Source organism: Abramis brama (assembly GCF_963993115.1).
Source record: "Abramis brama genome assembly, chromosome: 18".
In the NCBI taxonomy this organism is placed as follows: Eukaryota; Metazoa; Chordata; class Actinopteri; order Cypriniformes; family Leuciscidae; genus Abramis; species Abramis brama.
In genome coordinates, this window is record NC_139980.1 from 25125455 (window position 1) to 25148108 (window position 22654).

A 22654-nucleotide genomic window follows, 5' to 3' on the forward strand; every position below is an offset into this window, starting at 1 on the left:
AACACTGAAATATGAATGTCACTTTAATGCAAATCTATGTTTTCTTATGTTTTGGTAACTATAAATAGAGGACGAATAAAATGTAGTATTCAACAGTTAAAAAAACACCTAATTGCTTCCAATTGTTAATTAAAGTGTTAAATATGATTTTATTGCAAAAAATGAAAAGTCTAAAAAACTACACTAGGTTATTTTCCAAATATTAGACTGTATATAAATGTGATTATAGGATTTACCTCTACATGGGTTATTGATGCTGATGGTGAGATTTGAGTTTGTTACAGTGAATCCATCCATACATGAGCAATTGTAACTTCCTATTTCATTTGTGCAGTTGGAGTCTGGACCACATACAGATGGACTGACCAGACATTCATCTATATCTATGGAGAAAAAATAAAAATTAAAACTATTACGTTTACAGTATTAAATTAGGTAAAAAGTCTAAAGACATAAAAGACTTCTGGCATTTAAACAAAAGTATTGATATTATAATTCCAAGATGGTAAAAAAGAAAAAAATAATTATTTGTTGGGTGATGTTACACCTCAAACAGGAACAGCTAAAACTCACACTAGTATTCACACAAACTGTAAAGAAATAGCAGCTCTGTACTCTCAATTTTATGAGACAAAAACAGAAAACAAAATCAGTTGATAATACTCACCCTGACATGAGTTGTTGCGGCTCACAGGACTGTCTTTATTGGAGGTATTAAATCCACTCCAGCATGAACACATGTGACTCCCAATGATGTTAATACAATCTGAGTATTGACCACAAACTGACACTGCATCTTCACATTCATTGATGTCTGAAAAAAAAAAAAAAAGAGTGAGAAGCTATTGCAATAACGTTAAGATTTCTAAACCACCAAAACGTGTCAAGTGTCACTGAGTAAAACCATACTGGTCATGTTACTACAATTACAATCAGTACATTTGTGATCTAATGTGATTTCTTACCTCTCTGGCAAAGCGGACCCTCTGAAGGGAGAGCTTGAATACATCCACAAGTGCCTCCCACAATCTCATCACACTCATGATAGGCCCTGCAGGTGTCATTGGGCCAAACATGACGCTCCTCACACTTGCACTCATATTGTGTTCCATTTAACCCACACACTGTGAAAAAAAGAAATTATGGCAACTTTTTGGTTATATTCATACAATCAATAGAAGTCACTTAAAATTATTAGTGTTAAGTGTAAAACCAAGAAAGCATTTCTGAATCTTTGCATTTGTAGGTGAAAACATATTATGGGAGTAACTTTGTGTTTATGTGCATGTTTATATCCAAAGACATTCAGTGGCGCAGAAGGAAATATACAGTCTCAGCTCAAAATACCCCACATTTGATGATTTTATGAAGTCTATCTAACATACCTGATAAGAAATATAAAACTAATCGTATTAAAATTACTCATTTTTGTGCAAACACTGATGTAACGAAGCGTTCTGCTCTCACCAGTAGTCACGTCGACATCTGTGATATTTATGCTGTTGCTCAGAATGAGAGGCAGGCTGATGTTCGTGATTAGACTTCTTAAGTAGTTCACCAGGAACAAGTCAAAGAATCTCACATCAATGTCAATCTCGTAGTTAGAAGGTGGTGCTGCAAAAAAAAGAAGAAAAAAAAACAGAAGCAAGTATAGCAGAACAAAAGTAAAACTATGTACCCTTCACTGTCAAAAACAGGTTTTTCTTGATGCCACGGCATTCTTTTGGAATGTTGTTGTGTTGCTGTATTTTTATAAAAGTTCTTACTCTGCATTGGAGATCAGCCGATTCTGATTCAGATTATTTTTATACACCAGTGTCCAATTATTTCTGCTTTCTGACACAATATCTGTATGATCATTTGACTACCAATATATATATATATATATAAAAAACATTATATCCATTACCAATATTCATTTTCATATATGTTTTTGGTTATGGCAAAAAAAATTGTTACACATTTCTCATTTTAATTAATTGCTGGGTTTTTTTCCAAGTTGAGAAATTATCCAAACACTTCATTAAATAAGTTACTGTGAAAACTGTTGTTGGAAACTTTTCTTTAGAGACTCACTAAAATGGTTACAATTATCAGTATACCAGATATAAAGAAAAGATAACCAATTAAGTTTAAGATTAAAAGTGTGCTTAAATTAAAAGTGTGAAATCACTGTCCATGATATTTAATTGCATTAGGTTGCTACAAGTCAAATGTCAAATATAAAAAGTTATATTTTGTTGTTTTTCAGATTTATGAATGTAATGGCTCACCTTCTTTTAACTGGCAGAACTGTCCATCCACTGGAAGGGCTTTGATACATGTACATGAACCATCAATGATGTCATCACAGGCCTCATATGAGTGACACGTGTCATTTGGCCAAACAAAAAGACCCTCACATTTACACTGATACTGAGTTTGATTCAATGAACACACTGGAAAGCAGAATCAACAAGTTTATCATTCATTTATAGCAGTATATATGATGTATAAAGTATAAGTCAAAGCAGAGACAGAGCTCATACCAGTAGTTATGTTGATTTCTGTGATGTTAGTGCTGTCACTGATTTTGTAGGGCAAACTGAAAGACATCAAATAGCTTATCAGCTGATCAATGATGGAAGTATTCTCGGCATCTATCTGAATTTCAGTTAGATATTCAGCTGGAACTGGAATGAGTGTAAGAAAGATAAAAAGAGTTAGGAATATTCACTCTTCTCTTCCAATAATCATGAAAATGCAGCAGTTATATATACTTCGGGATTTAAATCATATGTTTTTATGTACCTGTTGATGGTTGCCCACATGCAGTGTTATCTTCCAGGAAAAGGATGAGAATGGATTAGAAATAATCTGTAACAATATCTGAGGTCTTCTGTGAGATTGCAAACAGAAATGTATAAAACTATTTTACTTGTTATCTCGTTGACTGGTTGACAGAACTGTCTATCACTTGGAATATCATTGATGCAGCTGCATGTGTTGTTAGTGATGTCATCACAGCTCCCATATTCTGTGCACTTTTCACACGGCCAGAAATACTGATCCTCACATACACACTTGTATCCACTGTCATTGAAATTGCACACTAAGAAAGGATAAAACGTAAACATATGGCCATTTTTAACAGATCAGAACTGCTGTGTTTGTGTTCAGAAGCTCATGAAGGTCATGTGATATTCTTCACCTGTCGTGATGTCCACATCTAATACTTCAACCAGCTCATCTAACTTAAGTGGAAAGGTGATGTTCTGAAAATATCTCCTCATCTCATCGATCACAGAGATGCTTGATGATTCCATCTCAATTTCATACAATAAGTCTGTGAAGGGCAGTTCTGTGACAGAGACAACAAGCATTATTATTGTACTTTGTATGTTTTATTACAATATACTGTACATGTTTATGTAATTAATTATATTATCAATAGCAATATGTAATACATAAAAAAAAAAAAGTAGTTCCAACAGATGTTAATAGACTAATTTTTTTTTTTCAATTTAAAGCACAAAATTTAAACCAGCGACTGTGCAATTTCACTTTAAAACTTTTATAAGCATCATGAGAGGCATTTTGGTGTCCATATATATTTCACAGTATATATTTGTACATTTTGTTAACTGATATGTTAATGTACCAACCTACAGTATTTTTTTTATTTAGTCTATTTTTTACCTTAAAAACCACCATAACACTATCAATGTTTACATAATTGATCAGAACTATTTAAAAAAAAATATATTGAAATGATGCATGACACAGGGACTTTTGGGAACATTCTTAAATTGCTTTTCACCGTAAATTATAAGGTGACTCATAATTTTTTACTTAAAAATATATTTAATGTAAACATGCATACAGTATATTGTCTTGTTAAATAAAATACAGATTTTCACTAAATTATATGCAAATTCATACTTTTTACTGTATATGTTAAGGTAACTTACAGTATACCATTTAACATTTTTTTTACTGTAGCATTTTTAACATAAACATTAATACAGCTTTTTAAGAGTACATTTGCAGTTGGCTTGTTCGGTCATGATTCTTACCGCTCTCCAGCACACACATCTCTCCATCACTCGGAATACCACTAATACATCCACATGAGCCCAAACTGATGTCATCACAGGCCTCATATGTCTTGCAGTTGTTGTATGTCCATGCATAACCATCTTCACATACACACTGGTATTCGGTCACATTTGGCTGGCACACTAATGTAAATATAACAGAACTGGTTAACAACAGAATGTTTGCACAACATTAAAGATGAAAATTAAGCAGTAAGAATTACGTAAATAGCTTTTGATCACCGGTTTAACAGGCTCACCTGTTGTGATGTTCGCAGCAGTAATTTCAGTACTGTTGTCCAATTGAAGAGGGAATGTGATGGAGGCCAATGACGCTCTGATCTGTTCAATCACCACAGCTTGGGATGCATTCACTTCCACAACCACAATGAACTCCAATAGCTCTATACATGAGAAAATGAATGAGATTTTAATCATCATGCGGTCATAAGGAGGCCTGTACTCTTGAACAAAAGGACAAGACAAAACCATTGACAGACAAAATCCCAGACAAAAATAACAAAGCATATTAAGTTAATGTGTCTTGATTCTTATATAAATAACATCAAACAATTATTATAACAGTGTGTAAGTAGAGGACAAAACAGTGAATCTGACCTGCGCTTCTTGGTAATCTATGATGCAGTTGCCCATCAATGTAGCTAAACTGTAAAAATAAAAACAACACAAAAATACATTTATCTATTTATATATAAACTTTTAGCATGCGAGTTGATCATGTGACCATGGCAGGGTTAATAACATTAACTAAATGAAATAAAATAGTTGAAAAACAAACTAAACGGACACTAGAAATGTTGGCACCGTGGCAAATATCTGACACACGTTTAGGTTGAAGTACTAAAATTATTAGCTAGAAATAAATAAAAACTAACACAAAATAAAACTAAATCTGAACTAAAAAATAAATAAATTATAAAAAATGTATAATTTACAGAATTTCATTTGGGCCAATTGAAAAATTTAGAATTTTTTTATGCTATAAATTTCATGTTAAACATTTTAAAAGTGCTTTTAATGGTTAAAATATATATAATTATTAGTGAAAACTATATTATAGCAAGTTAATCTTAAAAAGACAGGAATCTGTTGTTTTTCCATACAGTACATGATTTGTGTTTATGTTCCCGCAGTGAAAAAAAGAACCTTCCCCTACCTCTAAATCTATACTTGTTTCTGGGAAATCAAGTGTTTCCACAACACATTCATGGGTCAGCAGGAGCGTCATTATGATTCCTGCAAAGTACTTTAATATTTTTCCTGTACCTGAGAAATAAAACATACACATAAATATATAGCATATAAACAGATATCAGATAAACCAAACGTTTATTAGCACAGTCTCGGAAAAGATAATAAAATTTACTGCATGAATTCTGTCTTCAATGCAAATATGTAAACTGATAGTTTCAACAGTGAGCATTTTTGCAGGCTAAGAGCACCAAATTCGATCAATGTTTTAGTGAGATATCGTAAACAAACCCAGAAAATATTTGCCATTATATAAGATCTAAAACCTAAAGGCTCAAGATAATTGACTACAATGACTTGCATTACAGCATTTTTGTGACAAACGTAGTTACAGTGAACCAAAAATAATTTAGGTGATCGTACCTTGACCGGCCATGTTTCTCAATGATGTATGTATCAAAATCACTTCAACATATTTCTTCAGAACAAAAGGCAATTATATGGCTCATCCAGACACCTTATATCTGTAAAATAGGAAATTCTGTCATAGATAATCAGTGGATGATAAGACTATATTTTGATTAAAGATGTTTAAGGTCTTTTGTAATGTTCAGTGCTCAAAACAGTCAACTTTTCGTGCTATCTGTCACAAATCAGCAGAAATTGTCATGATAGCATGACTTTCCGTGACTTACAAAACCCAATTCCTTAAAAATCAGAGGAACTATATTTTTGACCGTTCTATCCATTAATTTGTAAATATCTACATTAGGGTCAAATATTTAATGGAAGTACAGTAAAAAAAAGGATTGTTTCATAATAAATTTCAATGACACAAACTGCAAATAAGTATTGGTTGCGCACCAGTCAACAGCAATTGCACACCTGAATTTAGGTCAAATTTCTGCTCGTTTATATTAATGCCAGACAGAAATGACAACTTTCAAAAGTAAAGCATTGAACAATACATTTTAAAGTCAAGGCTTTCTATGAATAAACTTAGAATAAGAATAAACATTGATTTGTAACACCTACCTTTCCTCTAGAAACAACCATGAAGAGATGCCAAACTCGTTTCTCGGGGTCTGAGATTTTGTTTCCTTGTCAAATGATCCACCTACAAAATCTTCCTGGAATTAACATGTCTTTGTGCAGGTCACCAAAATAATGTGACTGTGTGTGGGTTACCTGCTAGACCAGTTTAATTCTCTCTATTATTTCCTTGTTTGAAGAGAACAGAGAAGTAGGCTGAGTTTTAAAAGAAACAGTGTAAGGTCTTGTGGGCAACATTATCAAGAGTAAATCACATATATACTCAGATTATTGGCATATTATGGAAAAAGAATAGGCTATTATAGTTGCACACTTTATCAGGCCTTGTCTCTGAAATTCGATCAACAAAACAAAACAGTATCATATTTGAACAGCTGATAATAAATATATTTTAATATGTATTTAATCAACTCACTGTTTTACATTTGTATAAATATAAGAAAATGTATTTTCATGGCAGGAGTATAAAATATATTATCGTCATTGCATAATTGTACACTCCTAACATCACCTGTGAATCGGAGCGTTTGAGAGTTGTTGTTATGCAGGATTCATCAGATTCCTTTACACTCAGTCAACATTATACTATCCTGTGCCCTGTGTGGAGTTGATACTTTATCAGCTTGTTCAGGTGTGCTTGATCAGGGCTGAAGCTAAACGGAGCTAAACTTTGGGCCTGATTGATACCATATACGATAATATAGAACTAAGTATTAAATAACTAAGACAATAAATATTAAAGTAAACTTAACTGAATTTACTATGCACGATGGCTGCACGATTAATCGAAATGAAACAGCATGCGATTTGGCAAAGGTTGCGATTATTTTATGCACAGCTTGTCAGTGAAGTACGACTAGCACACCGCACTAGCACACAACCAAGTAGATAGCAAGTTATTCCAGGAAATCCCTATGGGCATCATAGGCTAGGCTACTATAGCTGAATAAACAGAAGATTGAAACGCTTTGATTGTTTTTATTTTAAAAAAATGTTGTCTTTTGTTGGACAACAGGTTCATAAATGCTGCTCATGTTTGGAAAGATGTTTGGCGCGTGTTGCTTTTCCAAGTTCACGCTATAAGCGACTCAAACTCGCAGTGCTTTCAGATGGACCAGCATTTACTACTGCCGTCCGTCACTGACAAGCTGTGCATAACAAATAGGCCTAATCGCAGCCTTTGCGATTTCATAATCACAATAAACCAAATCGGTTTAAGTGCGATTTCATGTTAATTGAGATTAATTGTGCAGCCCTACTATGCACATGAGCAGGGCTGTAGCTAGAGGATTTGGGGCCCCCTGAAAAAATATTGATGTGGGCCCCCACCACCCTCCACCAATATCATATACTGTACAATAGATGAGCATGGAGGCCCACATACTGTATTACTGAAGATGGTGATGTTGTTGTAAAACCATTATTTTAAAAGTTAAATGTTTATATAAAAATTACAACTAACAAAAAGCAAGAAATTGTTAAAGGATAATTCCGGTATTTAGCACTTTGAGTCTCTTTTCTGGTTTGTTTTGGATGAACTAGAGTGGTGGACACAGAAATTTTGACGATGGGTCCTGTCTTGACTTTTTGACTCGTTTAGAATCGCCTTTGACTGCTTCAGAGTGGCTGGCTACGGGCATGCACGAACATGTCCTTAAAACAACCCTTAACGTTCGTTTTCAAAACTGTGCAAACAGGGCCGGAGTGGGACTCATTTTCAGCCCTGGAGTTTCATGCCTTAGACCGGCCCACTTTAGTTCCCGACTGACTATTAAAATAATGTAATTAACCCTCAGTATATAAGGCCCAATCTTTCAAGGACTATCCGGCCCTTCCCCCTACCCCTACCCCTCCAACCAAAAAAGAATGGAGACAACCCTACCCCTTCACGGGAATGCACAAAACGGAGGGGTAGGGGCAAGGGGTGAATTGGGATTGAGCCTAAGTCTGCAATAGTGCACTGTTCTGTACAGCCTTGTAATTCATCGTATTTTTCAAAAATATAATTTTCTATTCAGTGCAATATCAGTAGGCTACACAGGGTTTTATAAATACAGAGGTCCCAAAAGTGATCTAGGGGGTTCGGGGGCATATTATTTTTTTACTGTCATTGGCAAAGAACATCTGACTGTTAAATAGGAATCCATTGTAATAAAGTTATTCTCATTATTATGCAATAGGCTTTTGCTCTACCTGCTCTCCTCTCTCATCTCCTTCTCTCGTTCTTCTTCTCACAGTCTCTTTATCTTTACCTGCTGTAAATCTCCCCAAATTTCTATCGTAAAACAGCTGTTTAATTTAGCCACTTGCACCTTATCTCGTGAAGCGTCGCGTTGGGATTCGCGCGCGGCCGCGGCTCGCGCTTCTGTAAAAAATTAATCCAGCTTGCTTTGATCGGTCATCTCAAACATTTTGCCATTGCCGACGAGCGGTGTTTGAGTGCTGAAGCAGCTCAGATGATGAGGTTATCGTCGGGATATGCGAATCATTGTGTGATACACCTTTATGTGGTAACACAATTAATATTTTATATGATATATATATGTCATTATAATATCTGAAAGCATTCATTAGAATCGCAACTTTTATTGTATTGAACAAAATGAATTAGGGGGGAACCAAAGAAACCGGAACCAAAGTGCGAGTATTGTTGCACCGCGCCGCCTAAAGTGACAGACGCTTCCCTTTTCTCTCATATTGAGATTTGGATCTGAAGATGGCGGTTCGCTCTTTCTCTCACTAATCAACTGATTCTGTTTTCCAGGTTCGTACTCCGTAAATAAAAAAAGACAATAAGGACTGTTTCCTCCTAAAGTGTAAGAGATGTATTATAACTGTGATGATTTTGTTATTGAATGTTTGATGTGTAAAGCCGAGTGAGAGAGCCGCGTTTATAATCGCGGGAGAAAGCTTGTGTAAACAATGGCGCTCGCGGCTGTTACACGCGAGTGTATTGAGACTCTGAATGTGGGAGACGGTGTATTAGTGTCCTCACTCTCTAGTAAGGCTTTATTTCGAGTTTTTGGGTATCCTGACATGTTATAAATATTCTGTAAATGTTAATAGAAGAGAGATATGTTGTTTAAAACTTAAAAGAGATTTAATACTGAAGTTACAGCAGCAGTTAGCTGTCTGATCTGTGTTTAACAATGAGTTGAACAGTTTTCCATATGTGTATTATTCATGTTGTGACTCTGAAGTCATTTAAATATTCATTTACAGCCAGAGAGTGTTTAATTCACATAATTGCATTAGTGAGATGATGCATTTCTGAATTTTAATAGAAAACAAATAACCATAAATATATATAACTATATAGCTACAAGCATGATTTATCCTTGTGATATTATTGCAATTATTATTGCACTTTAAAGAGAGTGATGTTTATTTTTGCAAAGACAGTATTTTGTGAATGTGAGTTTTAAAGAGGAACACTGATATATGAAGAAAACTTTATTGACATGTTTAAATTGACATTAACAAATTGAAACATGGTTACATTAAGGGAATGTTACTGTTTAATACCCTGATTTGATACAATTGTAAATAAAGATATTGAGATTTGGATCTGAAGATGGCGGTTCGCTCTTTCTCTCACTAATCAACTGATTCTGTTTTCCAGGCTGACAACAAGAGGTGAAAGTAGTGAACCCCTGTAAAACAAAAATAATCTTTTTGTTACTGCTGTTACTATATACTTGAAACCGGTAACAATTGCAGCAGTTAATATTAGGCAATTATTTCACAACGTTCATTATACACTCAGGAAAAATTACCGAGGTCCGGACCTCGGAGACCTCAATGGTCGGTACGGCCCTGACTCGTAGGCTATTTGGCCGCTTGAGTTTCTAGAGATATTTTATTATTCTGGCCTTTTCAGCGCCGCCTTTGCGCCTGTAGGCTATTATCCATGTTTTGTATCTCTTATTTTTTGTTCGCACATCTCTAACAAAGTGACTTTATTTATTTTTTGTGGGGCTGCGATAAAATAATAATAAATAAAAAAATAGTGGGGCTGCGCTATGACTGGAGCCTATAAGCAGAGATGGACATAAATACATGGAAATGTATTTAAAATACAAATACAAAATACTGTGTGAAAAAATGTATTTAAATACAAATACAAAATACTGTGTGAAAAAAAATGTATTTAAATACAAATACAGTTTTTTGTATTTTGAAAATACACAAAATACATGTGAAATTGGCCATCCAGTGCAGGCATAGGTCACAGTGAATAAAGAAACTACACAGGCCGACTGACTTTTCATTCCTAACCTCATCTCTGCCCTTTCTTTCTTTCTTTCTTTCTTTCTTTCTTTCTTTCTTTCTGGTTACAATGTAGTCTATTACTTGTGGTGAACACTATTAAAAAATTCATACTGTATGTAAAACTGTGGGAACCTTTTCTGCTATCTAACAAAGAATATGAATGGGCGATATGACCAAAATCTCAATTTTACTTCACAGTAACAGTATCATGGTTTCACAATTCTCAATATCAGTTTTGATTCCACAGAATAAACTGAATTTCAAACTCTTTTGAGTATTTTTTGTTTTTGTTTTTTGCAGGTAGTCCAATGCTTTTTAAAGGGGTCATATAATGCCATTTTTGTACAAGCTAATATGATTCTTTAGGGTCTAAATTAAAAGTTTATAATATACTTTAATTAAAAATTCTCATTAGTATTGTAAGAAAACACTCATTTTACCTGGTCAAAAACAGCTCTGTTTTCAGCACACCGTTTAAGTGCATGTGTCTTTAAATGATAATGAGCTTTGCTTACCCCACCCCTCTGTTCTGTGCGTACACCGTTTGTAACACAACACAATAACCATAACGCGTTGTTCATTATAAACGTGGGATTATTAATTATATTGAGAACATCGTACATAGAAAACATGCCGTAATGTACCCTGAGTGTAAACAGCCGCATTCATCGTGAAGCGTGCTAGCGATTTGCAAAGATTAATATAAAGGTTAATAAAACGTTACACTTCAGTTCTTCTGGAGGTGCAGCAGGAACACGAATAGTTGGTACCGATCCTTTTTTCAGGAGCAGCTTCTTAGCAAAACCAGCTTTATAATGACCTTGTTTGTAAAGCAGTCTGGTGTGTGAAATGATTCGCGCAAACATGAAAGCATTGATGTTGATCATGGGGAATATTCCCTTCGAAAACAAAACTCAGCCACTGCGTCTTCAGCGGTTCGGATTTAGGAACATCAAAATGATGCTGTGTTCCTTATTACACCCAAGAACAGAACACCACAATCGCTTAGAAGCCATTCTGCTCATAGGCAGTGCTCCAGCGTATCAACAATGACCGCGCTGGTCCGCGCGGGCTATGATTGACAGCTTGTTCACGAGCGAGGGCGGGTCTGTGTTGAAACGCTGCTGTCAATCAACAATCGTGGGAGGGGCGTCGATTTTGTGACGTCACAAAATCGAACGGCTTGATTTGAGATGGGGGAAAACATAAGAAGATTTAAAAAAAAAACACTGGATGGATTTTTATCATTTTATGATGGTTGTGTACAGGCACTACCAACACACATTTCAGTACAATCAACTTGTAAAAGTGCATGTACCATTATATGACCCCTTTAAGTAATTTTATGTTTATTTTATGTAAAGTTTATTTGTTTCTATAAGTTTATTAAAATTAGAAAGTGTATCTACAATTTAAAATTAGAATTAATTTAGATTCATTTGACACTATTTACCCCTTTTTTATTATATTTTTTTTTTATGTACAATAAAACTAAAAGCTGAAGATTTTTGTGGTGTATCATTCATCAGTGCTTGTTTTTCCACTCCAACGTTCCAATAATTCCTGCCCACTAAAAGCTGCACGGATATTTACTTACCCCACAAATAGGCCTATTTATGTAAACAATTTAGAAAAAGTTCCATCAATTCAAATTCTATATCATCGCTATGATATAGTGTCATATCACCCAGCCCTAACATGCAGTAATGCTTTAAACACATTTGACAAGCTAGTTGATCAAAATCAACAATCGGTCAAGACTGATTGGCTAATGCTATTTTCCCACTTGTCTGTGCTCTTTTATTCTTACATGTTAACTGAAGTGAATAATGCACTATTTTAACTTTAATCAACAAGTAGAATTGATCATGACATTCTCACCTTATTCCAAAAAAAATCGCTAATCCAGTGCTGAGCTATATAGTGAATGTCTGAACTAGTGAATGTCTAAACTAGTTGATGCACAAAATCAATACCCTGTTAAAGAGGTTGACTGGCAAAAAGTGTTTTATGTATTTTGAAAATACAAAAATGCTCATCTTAAATGTATTTAAATACAAATTACATTTGATTTTTTTCCAAAGGCTTTAAAATACAAAATAGTATTTTGTATTTCAAATACGTATTTTAAATACATGTATCTGAAATACTGCCCATCCCTGCCTATAAGGAAAGCATTCAACCCAGTGCCATGACAACACCGGCCCTCCTGGCCAATAAAACAGACCGGCCCACCGGGAATTCTCCCGGTGCTCCCGATTAGCCAATCCGGGCCTGTGTGCAACTCACCGAGTGGTTTGCAACTCACCTTTGCATAGTGGGGTTGTGACCTGGTAGGCGAGGAGGCTGGACTAGGTGTCATGGACTTGTTTGAGGGAACTCTGCAAAAACACACACACATGCTGCAACACGTCATGTGCAACTGTACACTTGCAAAGTTTTTAGTGCTATGGAACATCACTCACTGTTTTTACTTTGATAGGCAAGCTAGAAGGTGCAACGCAGCAGACGTAGTTAGCTCGTTGAACCTTGGTGTCATGGACTTGTTTGAGGGAACTCAAACAATTAGATAGATAAGATATAAATTAATCCTTTTTAAAGCTACAAAAGTTAGGAGCAGTGAGTAATTTTCTCTGTTCCCATTGTTATTTGATTGACCTCGAATGAGACAGCTATACTGGGTGCTGTCCCTTTAAGACCTGCCGTTGCCGACTGCCAATCACTGCTGCGCAGTGCGCACCATATGGTGCGCGTCTGTCAGGACATGTGTGTGTCTTTTCGCGCTCGAATGTTTTAAAACCATTTGCTTTAACTCTTCGGAGTCTTGGGCTATTTTGGCCGTTTTTGAGTACTTTTTTTATTTTGTGACATAAACAAATGTTTACAATACCAATGTTTGGTATCATTTTTTTCAGCACAACATCACCTATATGAACAGACAATTAGTTTTTCACTTTGATGTACTGTATCAACATATTGGACCCAAAATCACACAAAAAACACAAAATCCGAATAGAAAAATTAGTTTTTTTACTACAAAAAACACAAACATGCTCAATGAAGCATTTTAAAAGGTTTAAAATGTAAACACAAGTTGTAAATGTCAACATATACAGGTACAATTCAGATATAATCAAGCTATATATATATATATATATAAAAAAAAAAGATTTACAAAAAAAAAAGCAGGTGTTGCCATAGGCTTTTTTTTTATTTATTTTTTTTAGGTTTGCCCATTTTTAAAACAGTTCATGCACAGAATTATACAGAGAGCTATATTTAAGGCCTTGCAATCCCAGAGTATGAGGGTTCCCAAATAGTGCAAATACAACATAAAAAGGTAAAATTGAGATAAAATCAAACTATATACAGCAAAAAGCAGGTGTGGCAATAGGCGTTTTTTCTTTTCTTTTTTGCTTAGAAACTCTACAAAACACTTCATGTACAATTACACAGACAGCTACATTACAGGGCTTTCATTCCTTAAGAGGGGTTCCTAAAAAGTGCAAATATACCATACAAAAGGTAAAATGAACACAAAATCAAACTATACATACACTGTAAAACCTAAGACTGAAAGTTACTAAACTAAATGAGTACATTTAACTTATTTTTAAAAAAAAGTTAGTTTAACTTAATAAAATATGTGATATTAACTCAAAAACTGCAATGTATTAAGCAGAACTTAAACCGAATAAGTTATGAATAACCTATTTGTTATTTTAGCTTTTAAATTTTATTTTTCAAGAAATTACTTTTGTATAAGGAGATGAAATAAACACTTAAATACATACATTTAACATTTTCTGCTTCATTTGAAGCCTACATTTAGGTCTCTCTACGGCGTTCTCCCTCACGCACCGGAAAACCCCGCGTATTTATTTCAATCTGCCCATCCCCCACAGCTCAGCTCACACACGAAGTAACTCGGAGTCGGAACAGAATGGCGGCCATGGAGAGATTTAACAGGTAAGCACGGCAAAATGCTTCGTCCTCTTTAGAGCACTTGTACGTTTAACGTTGTATTGTCGTTACTCTTCATCTTATGAAGACCGACTAGCTAAAGTAACGTAGGCTACTAACTACTGTAATAAGACTAAGTTATGCCATTTGTGTCACGTCACAGAAACGCCAAGCCAACGCGACATTGCATAGCACTAACTTAGAGATTTTTTTTTAATCAGCGGCAGTAAGTTAGTTGTACTGTGAGTACACGACAGTTTTGTCACTGGAACAGTAATTTATATGTGTGTGCGTTTTGTCACATTTTTACAGAGCGTGTCCCGCGCAAATTTGGATATTTATCAGTGAGGACGAAACTGACTGACTCCACTAGTGCTAACGTTAACCGTCATTCACACGGCAAAAACTAAAGAAATAGGTAACGTTAATACAAGCTGACATACTCTTTAATTTATTATGTTGTGAGTAAACCACAGAAGTGGAAAATTAATATTTTTTGTGTTTTCTCATTTTAGCGTAAACAAACGTGTCCCGCGCAATTTTGGATATTGTGAGGAGACTAGCAGCTATAACGTTATCGTCCACCGACCGACATTTACCCGGCAAAAACTAAATAAAAAAGGTAATACAAGCTGACCTATTTCTTCATTTATAATGCTGTGAGTAAACTTAATTTTTTTCAGTGGAAGATTAATTAATTTCTGTGTGTTTTCTCACATTTTTGCTTAGACAAAAGTGTCCAGAGCCATTTTGGATCATTATCAGTGATTGAGACTACCATCCACCGCCCGTCATTCACATGGCAACAACTGCAGAAATAGGTAATACAAGCTGACTTATTCCTTTATTTATTATGCTGTGAGTAACGTAAACCAATTTTTTGACAGTGGAAAACGAATTAATATTTTGTGTTTTTTCTCACATTTTGTCATAGACAAATGTGTCCCTTGGGCAATTTTGGATATCGGTGAGGAGACTATCAACCACCGACCGTCATTCATACGAAAAAAAAAAAAGGTAATACAAGCTGACATATTTCCTCATTTATAATGATGAGTAAACTACAGTTTTGTCAGTGTAAGAGTAATTCATATTTTTGTGTTTTCTCACGTATTTGCATAGACAAACGTGTTCCGTGCAATTTAGGGTCTAGTGAGGAGACTGACTGACTGTCCTCCACATCGTCTGCCATTCACGTGGCAAAAATGAAAGAAAAAGGTACTACAAACTGACCTATTCTATTTATTATGCTGTGAGTAAATTATATTTTTGTCAGTGGAAAATGTATTATTTTTTTTATTTTTTATTTTTTCACAGTTCAAAATAGACAAACGTGTCCTGCGCATTTTTGGATCTATTTCAGTAAGAAGACTGACTGACTATCCTCCAGTGACTGTCATTCACATGGCAAAAACTAAAGAAAAAGGTAATTTCCCAGGGAAAGCAAGAACTGAGAACTGATAAGAATGTAAAATGTGCACCTTGAAATGCAATGTAAGTCATTTTGGATCTTGTCAAATCTAGTTGTACTGTCAATCTCAAAGCTCTTTTCCATTTTAGATGTGTGTGTGTTTTTATAGTGAAAACAAATGCTGCCGCTCAGTCTTTTTGCCACTTAGCCGACGGTGACGTCACGCATAACCTCTATTCTAGCATTTATGCTGTGAGTAAACCAGTTTTGTCAGTGGAAGATTAATGTTTTTTTTGTTTGTTTGTTTATTCACAGTTCGCCAGACAGAAGTCATGTGCAGTTTTGTATTTTGGACAGTGAGGAGACTGACTGACCATCTTTCACAACATTCATCACTGAGAACCTTTTGTAAAATAAATTATTTTTCAATAAATACTATTAATAACTGCATCCTTTTCTTTGACCATTTCTTTATACCAGGGTTCCTCAAACTCGGTCCTGGAGGGCCACTGTCCTGCAGAGTTTAGCTCCAACACTGATCAAACACACCTGAGCAAGCTGATCAATGTCTTCAGGATCTCTAGAAACTCACAGCTAGGTGTGTTTGATCAGGGTTGGAGCTAAACTGTGCAGGACAGTGGCCCTCCAGGACCGAGTTTGAGGAACCCTGCTTTATACCAATGTTTTTCCTTTGTCTTATAAAACTTTATTAATTTGAGTTTAATCAACTTAAATCATTTACCGCAATCGGTTTCCTAAAACCATTTGAGTAGCTATATAGTTGTTATGACTTGATTAGATTTATTAAATGAACTCAAACCAGTTAGTTTAAATGGTTTAAATTACTTTAAAAGTTTAATGGAACGAACTTAAAATATTCAAGTTACATATACTCAAAATGAATGACTAAACGAACACTAAATTATGAGTGAATATGACTCAATATATATAAGTTCACAATACTCATATGTATTTATTTTAAAACTTAAATGGTTTGCCGCAATTAGTTTCCTTAATCGGTTTGAGTTGAGTTAACTTGTTGGGTTTTACAGTGTACAACTATTTACAACAAATACCAGGGGCCCGTTCTTCGTACGTCGCTAACTCAGTTAGCTGGATTTGATTGTTGACGATTTGGCATGATCTTGGATTGTTTGGTTCTTCGAAGCTCATCCTGGACTTGCTGTCATAGCAACAGGTGCGCAAGCTTAAACCTGCTCAGGAGCAGGCTTATTTCATGTAAACAGGATTAGATCGCGGCTTTATAAGCGGAGCTGATACGGGAAGTCCAGCGCAGCGCGATTTTGAGATGTAGCCTATATTTTTTCTCGTGACTCGTGAGATTGTCGTTTACATTATTAAATTGTTGGAAACGCACATTTATTTTCGACTTGTCGGAGTCTGGCTTATACAGCACAAACTGTTTGCATTGCCCTAAGATAAGATTATTTGCGAGTGGCTCTTTCCTTACACTATTGGAGATGCGGAGAACTTGATGGAAAGTGCTGTCATTCAGAGTTTACCTGACGCTTTTAGGTTTAAAAAACAGTTTTAGGTTTTTTGTGGCATTTCCAAGCCACTGAATACCCAATGTTGTAAAGCAGTTTTTTTAAAGCAGTTTTTTATTTTTTTTATTTTTAGGCTATCATAATTTTTTATGAAGATCATGCAATCATGACCATGCCGATTACAGTATGTGTCACTCGGTCTACACTAACGTGATTGGTACCATATACTATAGGCTACCATAGACTGCCATCAAGGCCTCAATTAAGGGGATTATGTGAACAGAAAGGGGGTTCACAATGTAAATGTGCAGCCCAGTTACTATTGGGATTCTTAATATTCCAGATTAATAATATTATATATAAAAAAATAAAAAAAAATAAAAAAAAACAGTTGACTAAAATCTTCCATATCACAAATGTGAAAGCAAAATGGCCAGGATCTGTGCATGACTTAAGAATTTTCAGAGATTCACATTTATGCACATTATTTGAAAGTGGTAAGAAAAGTTCCACAATTAAATATCAAGCTCACTGTATTACATACACTTATGCTGATCCTAACAGAACTGCATTTTTTCATAGGTGATTATGACATGTTCCTGCCTGCAGACAGGTGTTTTATGACCCCATTCCCTGACCCAAACCAGTTACAATGCAGCTCTAGCCAGGACAAGGACACACAATGAAATTAACTTTGGCTAACTAAAGGGAAGATTTCAGTGTCTCAAAAGTCTGAGGGTTGCACACCTGACAGGGCCTGTGACATTGTTGCATGTGCCATATTACACAACATTGCCAAAAAAACAACAACAAAAAAACACTTTTTCATTAAATGTTTAATAAAAGACAAATATGCTTAGTTCCTTGAGTTTTATTTCAATTGTTCTTTGTAAAGAAAAGCCAGTGGTCAAGTGCCTGCAACAAGAGATATTAGACACATGCCTCATGCAACAAATAAAAAGGAAAAGTTGGCTATACACTGCCCACCTGTAGGCCTATGTCTCCTCTGTCTGTGCAGACTCTTCTGTAGGCCTTTCTGTAGATGTGGAATCCTGAAACTTATATTGCAGCCATAAAGCATACAAGTATAAATTAAGTAAAGTTATTTATGCACTTGCAGGTAGGCTAGTTCCTCCATATAACAGTTATCTGAGAGGGTTTATTCAACTGTCCAGTGCAATGGAAACAAATAGACATTACATTCCTTTGGAAAGTTAGAAAATGTCCACTAACTGCACATATTTCAGCCACCACTTTCTTGGGAACAGATACAAGTGTTGGTGTATTACTGTATGTAAAAGTGCACAAAAGAGGAAAACACAATGTCATTACAATGAACTACACTCGGGAAAAGTCCGTTTTCACTTTCACAAGTCAAAGCAATTCATCATTAGGCCTACTCAAGATTTAACAGTTGAAATTACTATACAGCCTTAATTTAATGCAGCAAAAAATATTTTACAGTGTAGGCTACTAAGATCTTTTTTTTTCAGCCTTTTTCTTGGTTGCTTTTATAAACAGACAACCATTTATTTAACAGTGCCTTTTATAGAAGAGACTATAATAACTAAAAATTACCATTATGTAGAATATTTTTGTACTTCACTTTTATTTGTTCCCATGTTCTAGTGTGGTGACTCTGACATTACAATGAACAAAGTAATTATGCAATTATTAAAATACAAAAATATAGGCTAATAAGTGATAAAAACATCTAACATGGCCACTTCTAACGGATTTAAATTGTCTGCTACTTTTTGCCAGCCCTCTCTCCTGGCTTTTGCAGACTTTGAGGTGTTCCCTGGCGTTTTGATTAAACATTAAAATTCCAGAATAAACTTCGACTATTAGTTCTTGCTCTGCTGAGGAGAAAAACTGCGCGCGCTCTTTGGCCACGCTGAGCAGCCAATAGCAGCGTTGCTGATCAATGTTTCTACTATCGATACATATCCCCTTTTAAACCAGCGCATGAACGCGCAGTTATCTCAGATAACTCAATCCAGCGATACTAATCATAAACAACAGGTGTGTTCGAAGAACCCAATTAGCCGGATCATGATTAGCACGATGATATCATCTTGGATGTGTCATTTGATCTCGGATGTAATAAGCAACGTACGAAGAACGAGCCCCAGGTGTGTGTTTTTTTTTTGTTTTTGTTTTTAATCTGTGCCATTCCTCAAAACTCCCCATGGTGTGAGGTTCCTTTTCTTCTCCACTTGCTGGCAACGATGGCAGATCAAGGTAGATGGCCCAGGCTGCTCATCATCTCTGTACATGTCAAGACACATTGTAAAAAGATTAAATATTGTACATCAAAGTTCAAGATGCTCATTAGCACATAGACTGTAAAAAATAGATTGGCACATATGCACAACAATTACAGTGAAGCAGTCATTGGCAATGAAATTCTTGTTCACACAACCACACACACACACACACACACACACACACACACAGAGAGAGACAGACAGACACCCGCGCGCACACACACACACAAGCTAAAAGTTTGTCTCACCTCTCGTTGTGAACCACAAAAGTCGAGTCGTCAATCTCATCATCGCCACTTTCTGATTCCGACGATGAACTGTAAACAACATCGTCCAGTTGATAGAACAAGTCGAGGGGCTTGTTCAACCAAAAACATTCGCTTCATTTTCCTTCCACAAAAAACTACCTAAACTATCTACACTACTCCTAAACTACTCTCAAAATCTACTCAAACTCTTCAAAAAACTAGCAATTATAGCTCTCTCTCTATGTCTCTCTCTGTCTACTCCGTCAATCTCCCGCCAGGCGCCAGGGCCTTTCAAGTTCGCTTCTTTGCTCAGTTGGCTCCTCCTCCACTCCCTTAAAATGTGCAGCCTGAAGAGCAGAGTCAGCAGATTCACACATTTTTCACCGTTTTGTTTTATGACAAAAACCGACGAAGTTATTAGAATAAATGCCTGTCGCATATCCCATCTTGCGTTCTTTTACGAACGCGTCAATATTTTCAATATTGCTTTAATATAAAGTTTAAATGATCTTATCTCCGTTTTTACTTGCTTCGACAGGTTAAAGAATTATGAAATTTGTCTTAAGTATATGTAACGGTAAACAATTATTACAGGCCGATAATTTCGTTTATATTAAAATATAACTACAATTAAACATTATTAAAATACACCGGGTGATGGTATACTTACTGAGATGTTGGATGATGAGGGGAAAAAAACAATAATTAATGTTAAGTTAAATTGATAATTAAATTGTATTTTTGAAAGTAAGGTAAATGTATTGGTCGCAGAGATGGAATTGTCCAGAGATGTTTGGTCACAGAGATGAAACTGTCCAGAGAGATGCACAGATGTCCAGAGATGAAATTTTCGCAGAGATACTTTGTAGAATTTCTGACGAAAGGGACCTGTGAAACATGACAATCGTATAGTCCCGCATGGTATGGAAGCAGAATAGTCTCAATTATAATTCACGCAAAAAACATGATTCACACATGCGTAGACAATTTCACATGCATGAAACCTAATTCACGTACACACACAAAAAATTTGCGTGCGTGAAAAAAAAAAAATATTCACAAAAAGCAATTCACATGCGCAAAATAAAAGTATATATTCATAAAAAAGATTTCACAAATGCAAAACACAATTCGTAGATATACAACTGTGCACAAAAACCTTTGAATGTTTGAAATGTACGAGTAATGCGAATGTACAAATCGTCATTCACGTGTGAATCGCCTTGGATTTGTGTGTGTGTGTTTTTGAGACTTTCCTGGCAGCGAACTCCTCCTACACAGAGCAGTCGTACTCTTTAGCCAATCAGATTTAAGCTTATCAATTGACCAATCGGTATCACGTGAGGGCGGGCCTACCGGCATGTTACGTCATCAGCTTTCGACCAAGAACCGGTTCGTGGCTGAGCAGAGGTATGTGCACTGCAGTTGATCGGTTCATTTCTGTGTTTACTGAAATTAAAGAGTAGAGCAGTGTCGTCGCCATAGACTGTAAAAAATATGGACAAAGCGTCTGTGACGTCACCCATAGACTTTCTGAAGAACGGTTTTGAGGCCGTTTATGGGGGGGTATGGGCGGCGCCATCTTGGAAAATCTTGGGAAATCCTAACCCCGCCCACCTTCTGGCCAATCCATATATGGGTAAAAGGGCGGGCTTTGTGTGAGACTGGAACATCATTTTCGCGTGAAGAAAGCAACATAAACAACAATGGATGACATACAGCAGATCTTGTTCTTGCTTCTCGGCGTGTTTGTCACAAGAAGCCAAGCGTCAACATTAGGCGTTTCTCGATAGCAAGTATGCAAAGTTCGGACTTAATTGCCAAGTCCGACTCAGGAGAATGACTCCCGAGGACGCGAGTCTGGTTATTCTGCAAATGGAACAGAGCGCGTCACTCAGCTCGCTCTGCTACTCCAGTTATCTCTGTATGTATATTTTAGGCAACAATAAAACCAAATATGTTATAAAACACCACACTGCCTCTTTTCATTTTCATTTAAAGAAATCTTAAACATTATAGCCACTCAAATGTGGTTCAGGCAACGCATATTGATTATATTCACTGCATATAACTTATATACATATAACATATAACTTTATAACAAAACAAAATATAAAACACAACCCTGCCTCTTTTCGTTTAAATATAAATTATAAAAATATTAAACATTTTAATATGGTCCAGGCAATATGTGCATTTGTACTAAACAACAGATGTTGCAGTAAACAACATTACAGACCATCTTCGTTGTATTAAAATTTAAAATGACAAAACTCAACCCAGTCTCTTTTTGTTAAATTTCAGTTTTATCAATATTAGCCATTATAAAAGTACAAGTAAAAGGTACAAGAAGCTATACAAATAAAGCAAACAATTCGGTCAAACATACAAAGTCAGCACTCTAGTCTAACCATACAACGGTAAAGTTAAATAGCTTATAAAGTTATGAAACTTCACTTAGCCCTCATCCAAAACGATTGGCCAGGGAACAAATTATAGATTCACGAGACCAAAAATCGCCCGTTAGATATACACAAGACGAATTATATCTCATGTTTAACCACTACAGAGACGTCAGAGTCAGCGGCAAAGGTCAGAACGACTAGCCGAGGAAAGGCTGTTCCAGGCGGGGTACATGAGC

At 35.7% G+C, this 22654-nt stretch overlaps 1 protein-coding gene and 1 long non-coding RNA gene across 2 annotated transcripts; one reads left to right on the top strand and one right to left on the bottom strand.

The window, feature by feature from the left end:
* Positions 1-44: 44 nt before the first annotated feature.
* On the bottom strand, positions 45-6399 carry LOC311068338 (uncharacterized protein; the record flags this gene model as incomplete). The annotated part of the gene is made up of 16 exons (XM_084090721.1): positions 6324-6399; positions 5712-5812; positions 5254-5363; positions 4695-4743; positions 4337-4480; positions 4056-4220; positions 3191-3340; positions 2918-3091; positions 2791-2820; positions 2529-2672; positions 2274-2438; positions 1468-1614; positions 966-1124; positions 668-814; positions 237-383; positions 45-58 (listed from the first exon to the last, which is right to left on the bottom strand). Exons 2-16 carry the CDS (start codon positions 5722-5724, stop codon positions 45-47), a joined length of 1758 nt encoding a protein of 585 aa, XP_083946847.1. The 5' UTR covers positions 5725-5812; positions 6324-6399.
* A 7872-nt stretch (positions 6400-14271) lies between these two features.
* LOC311068750 lies at positions 14272-16437 on the top strand. Its single transcript, XR_014603427.1, has 8 exons — positions 14272-14582; positions 14889-14994; positions 15092-15198; positions 15306-15397; positions 15511-15593; positions 15699-15794; positions 15894-16002; positions 16303-16437. It is a non-coding gene; the product is annotated as an uncharacterized lncRNA (long non-coding RNA).
* The last annotated feature ends 6217 nt before the right edge of the window (positions 16438-22654 follow it).